Source organism: Quercus suber, unplaced genomic scaffold (assembly GCF_002906115.3).
Source record: "Quercus suber isolate HL8 unplaced genomic scaffold, Cork oak 2.0 scaffold_801, whole genome shotgun sequence".
NCBI lineage: Eukaryota > Viridiplantae > Streptophyta > Magnoliopsida > Fagales > Fagaceae > Quercus > Quercus suber.
Genome location: NW_027070236.1, coordinates 230,587 through 250,050, shown reverse-complemented (window position 1 = coordinate 250,050; position 19,464 = coordinate 230,587). Strand labels below are relative to the sequence as shown.

Genomic DNA, 19,464 nt, shown 5'->3' with positions numbered 1-19,464 from the left:
AAAATGCAAGAGTTATGGAGAGAAAAAAGAAGTAGCTACTTTGTTTTTGGAAGGGATTGTGTTATTTTTTAGTCTATTTTGGGTTAGTTTATTGGGCTTTTAGGTATGAGAGCTACTTATGGGACAATCAATAATGGTATTGGTGTGGTGTTGATGGGTATGATGAGGCCTGAAATGAAGATGAAGTGCATTGTCCCAGTTGTTATGGCTAGAATGCTTGGTTATGCACATTTTGATTGGTATGCCAATTGATATTATTGGTGATGCTGGCGTTAGGTAAGTTTATAGATTTTTATTTTTGTATTTTTAGTTTTATACAAGTATACTGAATTGTGTATTCAGTTTTTTGGGTGGGCTTGCTATTTGGGGTTGGTTTTTAAAATTAATTGTTGCTCATGCTTCAGTTTCAAACCACCTATTAATTCATTTGCTTAGTTACATCTTGATTCAATTTGCATAGGTAGTTTACATTTGTTCTAGAGTTCACTTTTGGCATTGACTCCACTAATTCTAAGTTCTAACTCTGTCCATTGCGTTTGGATCTAGCATGCAGTTAACAATTTAAAGTTGTTTTACTTTAGATGAGCTTGGCTCATTGGTGTGGTAAGCTTGAAATATTAACATGGAAATTGGAAATTGAAGAGTGAAAAAACAGAATGTTTTCAAAGTATGTGCAGTGAGTTAAGGCTATGTTTTATCAGTACAAACCCAAAACTTATTATTTAAAAAAAAAAAAAAAAAAATCACCCCAACATAAAAGGGCTTTAATTTTTGGTTAATTTGCTCTGGGTTGGTGCCTGTGTGTTTTCAATGACATATGATGCTCACTACGTGCTTGATATTTTGTTTCTAGATGGACACCATTGTAACATATGATATATATTCTTTAAATTCTATGAAAGATAATTGGAGTTGATTTTAAATGGAGTGATATTGTATTTTATAGATATCATTCCTGCAAGTAGGACAAACGAGGGGTTGTACAACATGCCCCTGACGAATTTTGAATTTTAATGTATTGTTATATTAAGTTGATTGTTTTCTAATTCATAAAATGATTCCGCGCATTGTGCGGATTAAATGTTAGTTTCTTTTTAAATCTAAAGCAAACGCGTGCAAGATTGTGTTTTATCTTAAGGTCTGTTTGGGTATCGCTTATTTTGCTGAAAACAATAAAAAAAATAATTTCTTGATTACTGTTCACACCAAAAACACAATTCATTTGCCTATTGGCACTGTTCATGTCCCATGAACAGTGCAATAGGCATTGGTTTAAAAAAAAAAAAAAAAAAAAAAAACATCTGAAACGCAAAACACAGGGGGAGAGACGCAATCCAAATGCCCCTACTGTTCATGTCCCATGAACAGTGCAATAGGCATTGGTTTAAAAAAAAAAAAAAAAAAAAAAAACATCTGAAACGCAAAACACAGGGGGAGAGACGCAATCCAAATGCTCACTTAATATGGGATTTCTAGTTTTTATAAAGACATAAGCCACACACTCTAGAACATTACAGAGTTTTACAAGTCAACACATTACAAAACAAGAAGTAGAGTTGCCAATCTCACATCACATGATATTGTCAAGTGAAAATGCACATTTTAATAGACAACGTATTAAATTTTACAAAATATTTATCAATAGTGTGAAAACAATTTAGTAGAAACTATAAAACTATTTGGATGTAAATATTTAACTGTACAATGAAAAGCATATAACTTGTTAAATAAACAAATGCTCTCTTAAAAGATTTACCCAATTTCAATAAGCCATAGTTCAATTACAAGAGCATCACTTCATCATTGGGTAAAATACTTATAATAATATATAATAATACACTTAACAGTAAAGTTGTTTTTCACATTCAATTTGTCAATTAATAGCAATAACCAATAAGAAGTGTATAAAATATCAGCCAACTAAGACATCCTTAATAGTCGGCAGGTGAATCCCATGGAAAACAATAACCTTAAAGAGGTAAAATGTAATAGTAGCTCAGAAGACCAAATAATAACAATGGTTTTGAAGAGCAAACAATAACGCGCATCACACCACAATAAACAATATTTTATCCAAAGATCAAGTCTTAGCCTTGTGTTGACAAAGATTACATATAGTCTATGTATACAAAGAAATTTTACATAAAATGTTCACTATTTAGCAATGCTTCTTTATAATTATACATATATAATATAATATCTTGAGACGAATCATTATTTAAAGTCCATTTTACTTCAAATTGACAAACAATCTATGTTTCAAAAGCCCAAAACAATATCAACTAGAACCTAATACAAGATTAGATGACTTGGTGAAAAAAAAAAATACTTCAAATTATATGTTAGAGAATACAAGGCAATAAGTACAAGATAAGGATTTAACTATTGATAAGTACTTGGTTCAACACTTCAAATTTTGTGCTTAACCTTTTAAACCCATTTAGACAGCCCTTAAAAGTATAACATGGTAGTACCTAACTTTCATATCATGACTACCAAAACTCAACCATATTGATTACATTGTTGTCCAAATTGAGTATGATACATTTTTCCAAAAATTAGGTTAACTGATATTCATAATTCCCAAGTGATTTATTTATTTATTTGGTAATTAAGCTTATATTTATTGAAACAAAACGAAGTACATAGGAAAGCCCCAAACCAAAGAAGAGAAGACACTAGCATAGGAAACCTCCCTGCTACATCAACCAAATTACAAATTCAACTACAAAACCAAAACAAGCCAAAGCAAGTAGCAAAGAAAAATTTCACTAACTAAACAACACATTTATATAGATGGACAACACAATAACACTTTGACAAAACACAGCAGCACAAGAGTTTTAGGATCAAATTAAAATACCATTTGGATCAGTCCCCCAATTACAATAGATGGTAGTATTTAAAAGAACTTGGTTTGAAATCGCAGCCTAGTTTTGACATCCTTAATGATCGATGTTTCTCTTGAGCTGCTTTTTAGTCCAAATTTTATCTTCATGAATTATGATATTCATTTGTAGCTAAATGTGGTAGACTGTTGACCACCAAGTAAATTTGCAACCTATTAATCTTGGAAAAAATTGCAAACTATCCCCAAATAATTTTGTTAGTTAGCAATGTTTTTAAATTATTTAGAAAACTAACATCTCGAGTCTAAGAAACTCGATTTTACTCTTAGAACTTGAGCCTAAGAGACATGATTTCTTCGTTCCTCATGTTGAGAAAAGAAACAACGCAAAGAAGGCAGAGACAACACAAGATCAACAATGAAGCAACCCAGCAGAGAATTAACTATGCAAAACCCAACAGAGAAGAAATTATGCAAAACCCAGCAAACTGAAGCAACCGTTTGGATTAAACCCAGGCGGTGAAGCAACTATGAAGCACTAAACCCAATGGCGAAGGCTTTAGGCAGCGGTGGCGGCAGCTAAGGCTCCTTGCGAGGGAAATTGGCTTGAACTGAATTTCTCCACTTCGGATTCTCACTCTCTCTTAACTAGATTTGAAGAAATTTGATCCTTTAGGGTTTTAGGTATTTTCTAAATTTTTTATTTAGGTCTTGTTGAAGGCCAAAATTTCACAGGAAAGCTTGTTCTATGAAAAGTAAGGAAAGACCATGGGCTTTGACAAAAGAAGGCCCAATTCATGCAGCAAGGAGAATCGACATTGAGGCCCTATGCATGTTCAGGTTTCCAGCAAAAAAGACCATTAAAAATCCAGCAAAATCCAGTGAAAGAACTGGGCCGAGATCCCCAGAGGCTACCAGAGGCTCGGGATCCTCGGGACGTGCGCAGTTAAAGTGAGATTGAGACAGGTCAGAATAAGTACCACGAAATACAAGCAATGAAGAACAGATATGTCCCTCTCAAGCACCCAGTGGTACAGCAAAGAATCAGAAAGCTTGGAGAGTAACAATTCATGAACAAAAGGCTAGTACCCCGAGGAACCCAGAATGAAAAACTATAAAGGGAAGTGGCTGGGAAAACCTTCAACCCAGCAGGAATTGATTCTGCTCACTTGGGAAAATTGACAGCAAGGAGGACAGCCAAAAAGCTAAGTCTAAGAGGCAAAAGGCCTTGAAAGAAGAGAGGGTAAAGGTCAGCTATCCAAAATGGAAAGTCAGTAAATGACTTTTAGGAAAACATGACTAAAAGATGAAAACTATGAGAAACAGAGAAAGAATCAACGGTCAGAATGGCTGGCATAACAGAGGCTCTAGTACCCAGGGAGCCAAGGGGGGAAGAATCAATGGTATCCAAACCCTAAAATAACACTATAAAAAGGGGGAAGCAGCCAACATTAAGGGGCATGATGCAGCAATAGAAAATCACAGAAAAATCGTTAAGAAAAACTCTGTAAAACTCAAGAAAAACAGAGGAACTGCTCCCGGTATCCCAGAGACAGCCACTATAGCACATACTCGGATTCAACAAATTCAAACCTTGCAAGTCTTGGAAGCTTGAATAGCTATCAAAGTCTGTAATTTTTGAACTTAGTTGAACCTTGTATCACGTCTTAGTGAGCATATCCACAATCAAGAAAATAATGAAATACCTCATATTGATTTGAGGATCTCTAACAATTATTTCGTGCATTTCTTTATTGCATTGTCTTCCTTTACTGTTTCTTGCTAAAATCCTTCTCATCTAACTATCTTGGAAGGCAAAGCTCAAGCAAAGCCACTCGGACTTGAGTTCCAAATCCCACAAGTCTTGTGCAAAAGCACCAAGTCTGTGAGAATTGGGGCCAGGATCCTCGTGGCAGAATCATCCTCATGAAACTCATTTACAATATGCATATGTATTAAAATGTATATCCTAATCTAAGAAACTAACAATTATTTAGAGATATGTGTATTGTATAGTGTGTTTTTTTATGAAGCACCCATAGAGGTAAAGGGAGAGGACAAAGCTCTATCGCATAATAAAACATGGAAAAAGACCATATAGTTCAGAAAACCAGAGCTTCTGGGTTCTTACAGGCCTAGTACGTCCCGGGATCCCACGACAGTATGCCCGGGATCCCACGACAATACGCCCCAGGTACTAAGAGGAATTGCATTTTTCATCTTGAGGAGCTTTATATGACTTGCGCGCAACTTGCTTCGTAATCAGCCCCATTTAGCTGCGGTGAACCAAGCCCAGTCCACCAAAATAACAAGTATTTGGGCCCGGGATTCTTATCTCTACTTGGGCCTGTGTGCTAAGAAAAAAAAAGCACTCTCACAGTGATATATTAAAAAAAATGTGAGGTGAAAAGTTAAATGAAAAATTACTCTAACAAAGCTTTACTTGACATAATTGCATAGTCTCCCACGTAAGATTTTTACTTTCTTATATAAAATTTAAAAATAAAACCAAATAAAATACTTTATATATATATATATATATAGTGCACACTTATAGATAATTAATATGTGTATTTACTTCATGGGCACATTCAATGAACTAAAAATTTGACATAAATGTGAGCCTTGATAAGGTGGACTAAATGAGAGAGACTCAAGAAATGTATCACTACCCCATGCTCTCTCACATGAAGTGAAGTCTCTGCTTTTATATATACTAGTGTGTAACTTTAAAAAATTAGATGGGACATATGGTACAAAATTGAACTTCAATTTAGAATCTAATTGAATTTAGACTTTTTAATTTTTGTACCTAATAATTCACTTGACACGCAAATTTAAAAATTAGATGAGTCACGTGACACAAAATTAAACTCCAATTTAGAATTTAATTAGATTTCTCTTAGTTATATATATATATATATAGAGAGAGAGAGAGAGAGAGAGAGAGAGAGATTTCTTCTCCTAACATGTTAGATACAAGCCCACAATTCTACCTAGAAAAACTTTGCTTTTACTATATATTAAACCAGTTGATAGTCTTATTCATTATTTTCATGTAGCAATCATACTACCATACTTAAACAAGTGGATATAGGTAGGATTTGGTATGACAAACACATCTAGTTCTCGATTATAACATAAATCTTCATAGTCCAATAGGTGATACCACTAATCTAACCTAAAAAATCTAAGATACATGCAAAAATTAATAAATTTGTCTTTGTGTGTGTGTGTGTTTTTTTTTTTTTTTTTTTGAGAATCTTGTCTTTGTGTTTTTGGAGAAGCAAATCTTGAAATTATTGTTTGAAAATTCGTTAGTGCAGTAATTAGTGGGTTATAATCGTTTAGTTTTGACCGTTCCAAACAAAAAAAGTCTCATTCTATCTCTAAAGATAATTGATAGAAACTGGTTACTCAGTGTACTTGCGACAACTTTACTACTTAAAAAACATTTTAAAAATAATGTGTGTGTATATATATATATATATTTGTCAATTATAATTAATGAAATTGAGATAAAGATATCAATATAGATTATTTTTAAACTTCATTAGTTTCTATTTTGCCATAAAAAGAAGGGCAGTGTACACATCAGTGGTAGGTCCTACCCTCAGGCTGGCATCTGAAGACAGCCTACGTGTCTCATAACCTGCCTTTACCTATTCCTCAGCTGATTGAATTCCACGTCATATTCTATAGTCTATACCAGCCAATTTATGTGAGTGACTCTGACATATACTTATATATATATATATATATCTACCATAAATATGAGTGATAATAAGTGATAACAACACTATATAATATACTCAATTTTTTTTTTAATAATATAATATAATAACACTACCACGAGTATCTCCACTTGACCTAACAGTGATTTTATTTAATTTTTTTATGGACACAAATGATTTTGTTTAATCCATTTTACACGCTTCCTCATTCATGTGCTATTGGTGAAAATAATGATTTATAATGTAGTGGGCCGTAGCATATCTATATTCTATAATCACATACGATGCGTCAGTGTCGTGTCACTACAGAATTTAAAGCATTCACGCAACTCCAATTCAAATTTTTAACTAGTAGAGGATTTAATATCAAAAGGGGTTTTGGCACCAAGTAAAAAAGAGCATATTACAACACATACCGTACACACACATTGGTTTTTAACCGAAATCGTGATTTCACACAATTTCTTTCAAAATTTTAATTAGTGGAGGATTTAAAATCTAGAGGGATTTTGGCACTAAGCAAAAAAAGGAGTAATGGTTATTACATAATAAAGCGTTCACACTCCAAAGACGCATTAATTTTGAACTGAAATCATGACTTTTAAGTTTGAAAGCAATGTGTGTTGTGTGTTTATAGTGTGTGTGTAATGGTATTTTCCGCAGCAAAAATATTGCAGACAAGATTTATTTAGGCCAAGTGACGTGCATATAGCTTTTAGCCACTTCTTTTACTGGTCCTTGAACTTCCTTCGTGGAATGGGGTGGACTTGGAGGACACTCTTTAGAGCATTTACAGTAATGTCACTAAAAATTTAGTTATTTGGCACCACAAAAAATTATTTTATCTATTTTACCTACACACATGTTGCAGCAGTAGATTTATTTTAACTTTCAACACAATAAAATATATAAACATCACAATAAAATAAAATATCTACTACAATAAAATAATATATTTATTATAAACATCACACCCGTACACAACCATAGCTATATCCCCACTGCTGTATGGCTGATTTTTGTGTTTTGGTGGAGCTAAAATAGATATATAGCTATTTAGCTCCACTGCTACAAGTGCTCTACATGTACTTCATTGTTGTGCTTCAATTCTCTATAATCAATATAAATATCAAAATGAAAGTTGATAATATATTTGTGAATTCTAGATAGTTTAAATGGTAAAGAATTGATAATATTTATAATTGAAAGTCTTTTAATAGAAATTAAATATGTCTACTAATAGCAAACTAAATATCTTTTAAATTTAATCCATATTAAATGGAAAATGTACAAAGATCTAAGTGAACCGAAGAGACCGAATATATACAATTTTTTACAAAATGAAAAAACAAAATTGCTCATTTTTAAGTCATCTATTATGCCTTTGATTTGGCATGACAATTGACATATGCTCTCTCTCTCTCTCTCTCTCTCTCTCTCTCTCTCTCATATTATTGTGGCAGGGATTGAAAGCTCAATTGCTTAGAATCCTTAGATCACAAATCTTGCAGTTTAATTCTTATATTTACTTATCAACATCTTGTTATTAGTAGTATCTCTCCTCCTTTAGAAGGAAAGAGATTTGAAACCATCATACATTTATGCTTGGACCACAAGTCTGACAAAAGCTATGAGGTTCAACTTTAGCCATCGTGTGTGTAAACTGTCCTCTCAAAAGCTATGAGTTTCAATCTTATCTTAGCCTGTTAATGATCTTGTTATTTGGTAGTACCTTTACATTTTAGGAGGGAGGTATCAATTCATAGCATGAGAGAGAGAGAGAGAGAGAGAGAGAGAGAGAGAGAGAGAGAGAGAATTTCTCTGTTGAACAACACATAGTATAACAAATGTTAGTACAAGACTGCCTAGGCTCAAGAAAACAAGGCATGAAGATGACCACAAGTGTCCCAGATAGTCATAGTAAGGCGATGGATCAGGAAAACAAAAAATTACACATCATTCTTACTTCATCACCTCAAATTAAGGTTGATCTGTTTGATTGTAAAAAAGTAAAAAACAAACATTGCACCGCTATGCTTTCCAACAATAATAACATGGAAAACGATTGGTAAAACCCATGTCTGTCTAATCTACGGAGGTCAAAAAACAAAAAGAAAAGAATGAGCATATAGAACAACATTTACCATGGTAGCTTGAATGGCAAATCATTAAGGACACAACACAATAAAAGCAGAAACTGGACGTTATTTCATTTCTTGCATGTCTTCCTCAGTTTTCCAAACAACATCCTCCAGGCAGGTTGAGAGGTTTTTATAAAACTGCGCAGGGGAAAAAAAAAAAAAAAAAAAAAACAGCAGTTTAGATGTGTCAACTCCAATTAGGCCTCTGAATTTATAAAGATAGAGCTGCAGCCACATGGTTGTTTTTGACAACCAGCTTTAGGGTGACAATAATTGACCCTCACGTGGCAGATTAATGTCCTGAAATCCTTCACCGACAGCCATAACTAATAAGAGAGAAAGCCTACTTTAGATAAGGTAAATCTCACCCGCCTTCAGTTCTCTCTCTCTCTAGCAACTACCCCTTTTCAAGTTTAGATACGCTTGGAAACATAATAATTACTTCAAAAAGTGAGAAATGAAAAAATAATCAATGGAAAAGCAAAAAACAACAGAAGGATACCTTATGAAACTCCAAGGTGTCCCCTTTTGCTTTCCGCACCTCAACCATATGAAGAGAAGGTGCCACTTGAAATATCTGATTAAAATATAAGAATAGGTAAAAATAACAAAGAATGAAACAATTCCAGCTAATGAATAACAAGAAGCGTAATTGTCATGTACCTCTGTGGCAACATTAAGGTTTCCCTTTCTTCCAGCTTTCATGTTTTCAAGCCTCATCTACAAGATTTAATAAGATACATATTAATTTCATCCAAAATGCATAATAATTATTAAATTTAAAAAAATATGAAAATACCACAAATCCTTGTATAAGCGCTAGTTAAGTCTGTTGACTACATTTTGCCCACCTTGTAGTTCTTCTTGTGTACATCAAAACCAAGAGGCTTTGCGGCTTCTTCAATCTTATTGATGATCTCATTGGCAGGGCATTTGGATGTGAACCTTGTTTCTCTCTTAAATCCCTGCATGAAATGACATCATGACAAACCACAACATAAATACAGAGCAATATTTTTTTTATCTTAAATTTTTCAAGAAATGTAAATTATTGCCTCACTGACCAAATACGTGGTCTGCCTACCAAAGGAAACAGATATTTGTTAAATTATATGCACACAGCAGTATTAAACAAAATCCTCCTTGGGTCTATTTTACAAAATATAACAGCAAAAAAATAACTTTCAAGATGAAAAAAATAACTTTCATAGCTGATAGTTTCCACAGGTCACGCATTTGCAGAATCATGTACTCAATACAGAAACCTTTCTCACCAAAGTTTCCAAAAATTCCTAGCACAAATAACTTTAAAAATAATAGAAATAACTAATCTGAATTCAAAGACAAATGTTGAGCCAAAACTGAATGAGAGAATCTCTTATCATCAATTAAGTGCCCTGATTAACAGAGCCTTCCTAGCTCAATTCATTATCAGTGATAAACCCATCACAATATAGTTTAGATTCCCTTCCCAAATTTTTTTGCAAAGTGACCCTTCTTGAAATATTATTAGTCCCTGCTTGAAGAAGAATAAACGAGAATGATGAAAGAATACAAGAACCAATGATCTACAAAATTATACTGATTTTTTATTAACTCTCTTTTCCTTGTGAATGGAATGTAATTTCACCAACCGGCAAACTTTCGCAAATCAGGAGTAAAAACAAATAGTCAATCACCACTTAAAGGAATTTATTAATTTCATGGCAATACAGAGAGCATATTTTTAACTTGCGAACCTGTTCTATATCAAACAAATTTGAAAGGTTTAGCCCTTTTGACATTGAAATTAACTCAAATGCGTTCATAGCTGTTGGTTGCTCTTCCTTCTTCTCCATCACATGGTGCTCCTGATTCAATAACAAAAACACAGTTTTTGAGACAAATACTTGTTAACAACAATGCAGCAGGTTTGTTATAGTAATAGTCATCTGGAACATACTTCTGAGTCTTTAAAGACAGCTTCCACATCATCCAAATTTGTATCCTCCTTTTCTTCAAACACAGGAGGCTTATAGTCTTTCTTAAACCATTCGTCTTCCAATATTTCAGAAATGGTAATACGCTGCCACAGATCACAGCAAATCAGAGAAACATATATCTAGCTAGTTGTGAAAGACAGTTACAGAAATCATATAATAATTTTTTATTAATGGTAATTTTTGCAAGTTTTGGTGGCAATGTGAAAAGCACAATTACAGTCCATTTTCATTTTATTTTTGTTCTTATTTTTTAGGTTGGGGGGGGTGGGGGGGGGGGGGAAATCATCTGCTTATGGTTCCAAAGGTCAGACTACATAAGCGCAATATGGTTAAAAGAATCACACTGATGCATATGCAGTTGGAGACAGTAACTAGGGAATCTAATAAGTTAAAATACAAGAGAAAAAGCAACTCTTTAACCCTCAACATTATTTTTTTGAGTAACCCTCCAAACATTATTTTTGAGAAACTGTTATGATGCCTTTTGGAAAATTTAGAAGAACATAAAGGAAACAAGAAGATGAAGCAGATAGAATAATACATTTTAATTGTTAATTTGCAGGTTTCTTGGTTTGAATCCCCAACTGTTGTGCCTACTAAAAGGAAAACATGAAATGAAGTATATTACAAGGAACTTAAAAAAAAAAAAAAAAAAAAAAAAAAAAAAAAAAAAAAAAAAAAGAAACAGCACAAGATGTAACTCCTTTGTTGTATACTCACAAGCTACAAAAGGCACCATGATAAAATAAATGTCTAATTTTCATTTATCATCATAGTCAATTGCTTACACAAATTGATGATTATTCTCATCAGATAAACCAAAGCTAATGGTCAAGAAATAAAGCACAAATCTAGATCTGTAAAGTTTTGGTTTCTAGATAATCACTTGATCTTGTAACATACTTTTTGTTGCTTATAAAGAAACCGTTAAGATTTCTCTGGAACAAGTAACATGACCTAGAGAAGGATAACTATAAAACCATTTTGCTCCTGTATGTAAGCCCACACAAGTACATTGGTTCTCAAAGAACCATACAATCTAACAAGACCTCCAGCAAACGCTAGGGATGCCAATATTTGCTCAGAGGCATTCTTGCATTGTTTGTCTAGACAAACTCTGGCAAGTGGCATCCATCATGCATCCTAGATTATGGCAAGTATTAGGTAGGCTGACAAGAAAGAGTTAATGCCTTGATAGCCTATATTCAGATATAATTGAACTTCTTAGAACAATCACAAGGCATCCTAAGTTCCTAACAATGGTGAATGTAGGACAAACAATGCAAGAGATAACCTAGACATCTCAAAATAATAGACAAAAAGAAAAGCATTTATTAATATGAATAACAATGAAAAAGATTAATCATAAACTTCCAGATTTAAATAAGCTACCACATAACCAAATTATCTACAACCTTTGTAACAAAACATAAGAGTATTAGCCATAATAAACCTGTTGCAAATTCGCTCAAATTCAAACTAACGATTATACAATGTGCAAAAGCCTAGTGGTAAAATCTAAAATGGAAAATAAATAAATAAAAGAGAGAGGAAGCCTGAACATGCCTCACTTTCAGCACCGCAATAAGAATTTAGTATAATTGGCCTTTACTACCTCACCAAATAATTGATGGGTACTTTCTCAATCAAATAGCTTAAGCACATACGAGTACGACATCCTTTGCTGTCTGGGTGAACTTGAACAGCTCCTGATATTGGAGGGTCTGTTCAACTAATGTATTTAAAGCAAGATAGAATGTTTGATAGGGTTTCATTTGTCCAACTGAAATGTTTGTCATTATGCTCAGATTTTCTTTTGGTGACTGCAGAAAGTATTAGTTACAGGATTCCCTTTCTCAACCAAAAAAAGAGAGAGAGAGAAAAGTCACAGGATTCCATGACTTAAAATTATGACCACTATATATTAACGAAGTGCATGTCAATGCATGTAATGATATTCTTGAGAACCTTGAGTTTGTACTTCAAGCTTCATAATCTTCTAATTTAACAGTCCTATTGAAAAGTTAGGTTTCAGTATGAACCGCAGTCCTTACCAACAATGATACTATGAAAATCAGAGTCTATTCTTTAAAAATTTTAAGATGCAGAAAGGCCACAAATCATCAATAGAATGACACTGACAAGTTTACTTACAGTCATAGGGTTGGGATCCAGGATTCGAGTTATCAATTTCATTGCACTGAATGACAGCCAAGGAGGGCAACTAAATTCAGCAGCTGAAATCTGCACATAGAGAAAGTGGGTAATATATAGAAGATGGAAAACAATAGGAGGATTGTGGTAAAAAATTGATAAAAGGCTCACTTTTTTATACAGGGTCATAAGATTAGAATCATCAAAAGGCAAGTAACCTGCAAGCAGTACAAAGAGTATCACTCCACACGACCACAGGTCCGCAGTTGCCCCATCATAGCCTCTATCATTGAGGACCTAAACAGCAAGATCATATATAGTTATGAAATAGGAACAAAGGTGTATAAAAATATAAGCATGATGTGAACAGTCCACACCTCAGGAGCAACGTAATTTGGTGTTCCACAGGTAGTGTGAAGTAGGCCATCATCCTGCCAGATTTAACCATACAGTAAGAAACAAAAGTGATATTCAATGCAAACAATGGATGAAGGTCCTAAGAGCATCCGTAGCAGATATTCTAAAAATTATGCCATTTTACCACACCAAAAGCCTACTTTATTATTTTACCACATCATTTTACATCCCATTTATCAGATGTTTTATAATTCAATTCTATACATTAAAATAATATTTACTACACATTAAAATAATATTTATTACAATTCATCAACACAATCAACACATTAAAAATTTTACCACATGCATTCCGTACCGTGGCAAATTTGCCACGGTACTGCTCAATGTTGCAAAAAAAATACAATATCCCACATCTGCTAAATGGCCTCAAATTGGGTTTGGTGTGGGATATGTGCCAAATATTTAGCATTTGGTACATATCCCACATCTACTGTGGGTGCTCGAGAGAGAGAGGGCAGCAATGTAGTTACCAAAGTAGTATATTGCACCTTGGAAATACAAACAAAAAATAGATCTTAACTATATTTTATTTGACAGATAAATTACAAATTAATGGAAGGAACACTAATAACTTAACCCTAACAATACCAGATACATTTTTCCTTCTTCTGAAGCTTCAGAATCACTGGGCTGTTCTAATAAGTATATACTTATTCAATGAAAATTATCTTTATATATCATTCAGCACACTTCAGCAGTCCAGGTTTTCTCCAAGTACAGAGAAAAAATGGGGTCCATGATAGAATTTTGTTAAAATAATTATTTGAAGAAAATTAATTTTAATTTGCAAAAATTTAGAAGGGAACCCCTTCAATAGCACAAACTATGAGCATGAGAGTGGATTAAACCATTCATTCATCAAATACGACATTAAGTTACTACATAAAAAGATCTAGGTTTTTTTTTTTTTTTTTTTTTTTTTTTTTTTTGCTTTTGGCCATAGTAATTTAAATCAAACTTGGAATTAAATCACACATGACATAATATAACTAGGGTGGCCATGCTTGATAAAGAATTTAGGTTGCTATAGCAATACACTCATGCCAAAACAATGGAAGGTATTGACATCTATGTATAAGCTAGTATGCGATGACACCTTGCTGTCATGCCAAAACAATAAATCTATGTATAGCAATTACATGTTCCAAATTACTTAAAACAAAGCTTTCAGTGTGCACATTTAAGCTATCCTCACTTTCAAAAGGTTTCCACCTTTATCACAGTACAACCAAGAACCATTTGCTTTCATCTTCCTTACTAATATACATTTAATAATATCACTATCCTTCAATGCCAAGCTTAAAAATGACAATACAGATAACAGTAACAAGATCAATACAATATCTGAAAACAAAAGACCAATGAGAAATTCAGAGGAAACAGCACTATATTACCCTGACTTGTTGGGACAGTGCACTCAACCCGAAATCAGAAACTTTGAGGTTTCCATAAGCATCCAACAGCAAATTTTCTGGCTGCAACACAAGCCATAAAAATGAAAGAACATTATGAAGCAATGAATCTTTCCTGCCATATTAACTGATTCTGGCAGAGGGAGTTAAAGACATTACAAACCTTGAGGTCTCTGTGATAAACGCCCCTGCTATGGCAATAATCAACTGCATTAATAAGCTGCTGAAAATATCTGCGGGCCTCATCCTCTCTCATTCGTCCATGGTTTACCTTCACAACGAAAGACATTTTCTTTAGAAATTGTTCACTATCTTAAATATTTAATCCAAGTACAAGAATGAGTGAGAGCAACACAGAATGGTTGATAAGCAAACGGGAACTGTGAAACTGGAGTGATAACTCTAATGTATTATTCATGGACCCCTTACAATTGATTGGCAAACCATTGTATAGAACAGGAACAATAGAAAATTAAACAACTCACAATCTTATCAAAGAGTTCTCCACCAGTAACAAACTCCATAACAATGAATATCTTCGTCTTGCTCCCCATCACCTGAAAAGTAAGAGGAAAAAAAAAAAAAAAAAATTCAGACAATAGGCAGGATAAGGAAATTATTGGAATATTATTGAAAAAGGTGTGTTGTTAACTAAGTGGTAAAGTTCCACATTGGATACTAATGATAAGAATGAGGAGTTGATAGCATAAGTAGGCCCAAACCGATTGGCTTATGATTTTGGGTCAAGCGGTGTCTCTATATGCTATATTAATTACATGACAGAAAGAAATTTATCGTCGAATTCAAGAGCTGTCTTTAAAGACTTGTATAAAATAATATACTCCGGGAGTACAGCAACGCAATACTCTTTCCTCTCACATAACATTGGATCACACTAATTTTCTGTCTTTAAAATTGCTTACAGATAACAAGTCATGCAATTACCAAAACAATTAAGGAAAAAAAAAAGAGAGAGAACCTCGTATAATCGAACGACATTGGGATGCTTGATTAACTTCATTGTTGCTATTTCCCGCCTGATCTGTAACATTATGGAAAAGAAAAAAGAAATCACCAATGGTGTATAACATATATGCATACATACATAAATAAGAAAGCAATTAAGAAATGAATGAGGGTACCTGTTCAGCCATCTTGTGTTTGAGAACCTTCTCTTTGTCAAGGATCTTAAGAGCCACAGGTTCTCCAGTCTCAGAATTTCTGGCAAATTTCACTTTGGCAAATGTCCCCTCGCCGATTGTTCTTCCAACCTCATATTTGCCAACCCTCCTCTTCACTTTTGGTTGACTCATTCTCCTCCTTAATTCTACCGTTCTCAACTACTGTTCTTTGAGGTAGCTACTTCAATAAATCTGCCTCAAAACACATTACCAAAACACCAGTGAGTTCTATGAACCAAAATCATCACTTTTTTTAATAATGATAATAGAGTTATTATTATTATAATTATAATTTTTGCATGTCACTGACATTATCTCCTATAGATCAAGACATCCAAAACAAAAACCCAACAAAAAAAGAAGAAGCAAGATTCATTATCTCCTATAGGAACCTCAATCTTTTTTGCCCAAAAGAACCAAGATCACAAAAAACAAACCTTTTTTCCTGTTCTTTTTTTCTCAGTTTTTAAGAGTAACAAGAGCAAGAGCAAACCAATAATGTTTGATTTCTTATAACGTGAGAATACTACTCAGACACGAAAAGGACAAGACAAGAGAGAAAGTAATCACCTTCTTCCGTACAACAACAACAACCACAACAACCGGAAATTCAGTACAAATCCGAACTAAGAAAAAGAAGCAAAAGAGACCCAATATAGAAACAAGAAAAACCCAGCAGAACACACCACCAACTACTCTTGAAAATATGGCAGAACCCTCAAACTGTAAGAAAAGCAGTCAAACAAAATTGAAAGCAAAACAGGGAGGTTGTTGAGCTTGTGAAGAGTTGTAAAGGGCACTAGATAAGAGATCAGAAAACTCAGAATAAACCCACAAACAAAAAAACAATTTGGGGTCCAAGAAGCTTAAAACAATTTTAAAGAACCAAATCAGACACATTCACACATACTTATATAGAAACAAGATCATGAATTATTTATTAAAAGCAGAAGGCTGATGATGACACAATAATATCATATATATATATATATGAGAGAGAAAGAGAGAGAGAAAAGAGGATATACTTGTGGTTTTAGAGATAAGAAGAAAGAAAATGGCAAAAGGCTCTTGCGTCTGGGTGAATACTGAAAAAGCTTCCTTTATTTTTTTTGAGTTTGCTTTCAAAGTCAGTGCATATAATAAATTACGAGTGACAGATTTTGATCACTTCTGGTACTGTGTGTGGCTGTATCACCACTAACAGACAAAACCAACGCGGTTACCATTAAAAAAAATTAAAATTTTTTTAATAGAAAATCTCATATTTTAGCTGTGAATCTTGTGACGGAGAATTAAAAGTGGAATAAATTAATCTAATGCCAATTTGTTGGGGGCATTGGTACATGTAATTTTATATTTCTACGGAGGTATTATAGTGTGTGTATGACAAGTGCAGTTAGTTATAAGAACTCCATCTAACTTGTATGTGTAACAATAATTAGCGTTTGGTAGTATTTTGAAAGTTTTAAACAAAATATTTTATTTTTTATCTTATCTTTTAGCGTGTGTAACAATAATTAGCATTTTACAAAAAATAGTCTTTTGAATCTTTTGACCAAAATATTCTATTTTTTGTCCTTGAGAGATAACTCAAAAATCCCACATTTAAATTTGCTAGTAGAGTGGTGGACTAAATGTCTATAACTCAAAATTCCCATATAAAATATGCTAATAGTGTGGTGGACTAATTGTTTAAATTAGGAGTACGAGAGAGAGAGAGAGAGAGTTGACACGTACCCAAATCTACATGTACTTGAAAATGTTAATATTCAATCAAAAATTAAGTCAGTTGACATGAACAAAATGTTATTATGGGCATAAGGACCGACGTGCCTCTAGCATTCTCAAATTAAGAGCTCTTAATTTACGTTGAAGTCTCATATACCAAATAAACATACTTTACCTACCATTCAAATAACCCAGTTAAGTCCATATTCATTTATGTTTAAACTTTGTTATTTCCATTTACCAAAAAAAAAAAAAAAAAACTTTGTTATTTCCCAGTTAACGTATTAATTTTTACACTAACTCCAACTACGTGGCTTGGTTGTACTGTACGGAATCAAAACAGAATCTGGACCACGTGTTTTATGTTGTAGTTTTTCTTTTTCTTTAAACGTACAAAATTTTCACACACCAGTCAGCTGTCAAATGTCAAGTCTACTCAGCACGCCAACTCTTAACCCGTTAACGCAACAACAGTTACATCATCTCACTCTCTCTCTCTCTCTCTACTTGCACATTCTATTACTTTTTTTTTTTTTTTTTTTTTTTTTTTAGATAGGAATAAATAGGGTGCACAATTCAAACTTCGCAGTTTCACATTCAACAATTACGTACCATTATTATTATTGTTGTTGTGGACTTATGGTGCTTATATTTAAAATATATACTTCGTTTTAAACGTGCATTTATTTTACAACAAACAATATATATTAATTATCAAAGGGAATAGCAAGAATTATGAAGGGCCTCAAAAGTAGTTTGAAGTTTGAACTCTAGAAGGGTACGTTTGGTACGTGTGTTTAAATAATAATTTTTAATTTTTTTGAAGATATGTATGGATAGAAAAGTATGTGAAAATACATATAATGTTGTTTAAAAATATAAAACATGTGTTTAAACTTGCGTACCAAATGAGGCCTTTAGAAGAGAACCTAAAGAAATTATTAGGTCCACCGGAAAATTGTAAAAATGATCTTACCTAATCCTCTTAACAACAATCAAATGTTGTTATTTATGCAAATATTACATTATTTGGTGATTTTTTTTTTTTTTGCTCATTAGAAAGTTGACTTAGACATTTGCATAGGTGGCATCATTTCATTATTAGGTCCATCGAAAGATTATAAAAGTGGTCCTCCTTAATCCTCCTAACTACAATAAAATGCTGTCATTTATGCAAATATGACATCATTTGGTGATTTTTTATTTTGTACTCGTTAAAAAGCTAACTCACACATTTGCATAGGTAACATCATTTCAATGGTTAGAATGACCACTTCAATATTTCTCCGCGTGTACTTAATAATTACCTCAGAAACCTGGGTTTGTTTCATAATTTTCATTACTTCCTATGTGCCCAAACGGCCCATCTCCTCTATCCCAAAGTGGAGTGGGTCTTCTGCCCTTCCGGTGAAGATGGGCAGAGCTTGTTTTTTGTAATGTTTCTCATGGTTTTCCTTGTTCAATTATATTTTTATTCGACAATACATATATATTATGCAAGGCACTCTAGGCAGGTATAGTTTAAATTAGTGAAACGTATTAACATAACTACATGGCAACAGTATCTAATTTTAAAGGAGATAAAATTTAAGGGCAAAACAAAATTCACAACAAAGAGAGGTGAAATGTTATGAATTATGGTGAACCTAAATGTGCATGAGTTATAAAGTTGTATCTCTTGTTATGGAAATCTCTTCCTTATTTCCAAGTGGACGAATGAGTATTTATAGTTTTGTTGTTGTTGTTGTTGATAGAAAGTACATCTTTATATATAAAAGCGGCTATGCTGCTACAGAGCTTTGGCATTGTGCACTTAGAGTGTTTGCACTGTACAAGCACTGTAGTCTGTAGTGACAACAGTACT

At 33.3% G+C, this 19,464-nt stretch overlaps 1 protein-coding gene across 8 annotated transcripts; it reads right to left on the bottom strand.

Annotated features, from left to right (window-relative positions):
- Positions 1 to 8,389: 8,389 nt before the first annotated feature.
- Positions 8,390 to 17,021, bottom strand: LOC112026068 (CBL-interacting serine/threonine-protein kinase 3). Of its 8 annotated transcripts, none has more exons than XM_024058750.2 (15): positions 16,898 to 17,021; positions 15,834 to 16,064; positions 15,671 to 15,733; positions 15,177 to 15,248; positions 14,855 to 14,962; positions 14,674 to 14,754; positions 13,237 to 13,290; positions 13,031 to 13,156; positions 12,860 to 12,949; positions 10,666 to 10,788; positions 10,463 to 10,573; positions 9,575 to 9,688; positions 9,387 to 9,443; positions 9,226 to 9,300; positions 8,390 to 8,861 (listed from the first exon to the last, which is right to left on the bottom strand). In XM_024058750.2, the coding sequence occupies exons 2-15, from the start codon at positions 16,002 to 16,004 to the stop codon at positions 8,787 to 8,789; spliced, it is 1,320 nt and encodes a 439-aa protein (XP_023914518.1). In that variant the 5' UTR covers positions 16,005 to 16,064; positions 16,898 to 17,021; the 3' UTR covers positions 8,390 to 8,786. The 8 variants fall into 8 exon arrangements, 7 of the variants coding, with proteins under 7 accessions (XP_023914518.1, XP_023914520.1, XP_023914517.1 ...); XM_024058752.2 differs by having other exon boundaries at positions 15,834 to 16,068; positions 16,898 to 17,000; XM_024058749.2 differs by lacking the exon at positions 16,898 to 17,021 and adding an exon at positions 16,443 to 16,794.
- Positions 17,022 to 19,464: the final 2,443 nt, after the last annotated feature.

Coding starts and splice junctions, on each gene's coding strand:
- LOC112026068 (XM_024058753.2), bottom strand. CDS start 16,004: ATGAGTCAACCAAAAGTGAAGAGGAGGGTTGGCAAATATGAGGTTGGA. Junction 14,963..15,176: donor GAGAACTCTTTGATAAGATT/GTGAGTTGTTTA, acceptor TTCGTTGTGAAG/GTAAACCATGGACGAATGAG. Junction 13,157..13,236: donor CAAATTACGTTGCTCCTGAG/GTGTGGACTGTT, acceptor CTTGCTGTTTAG/GTCCTCAATGATAGAGGCTA.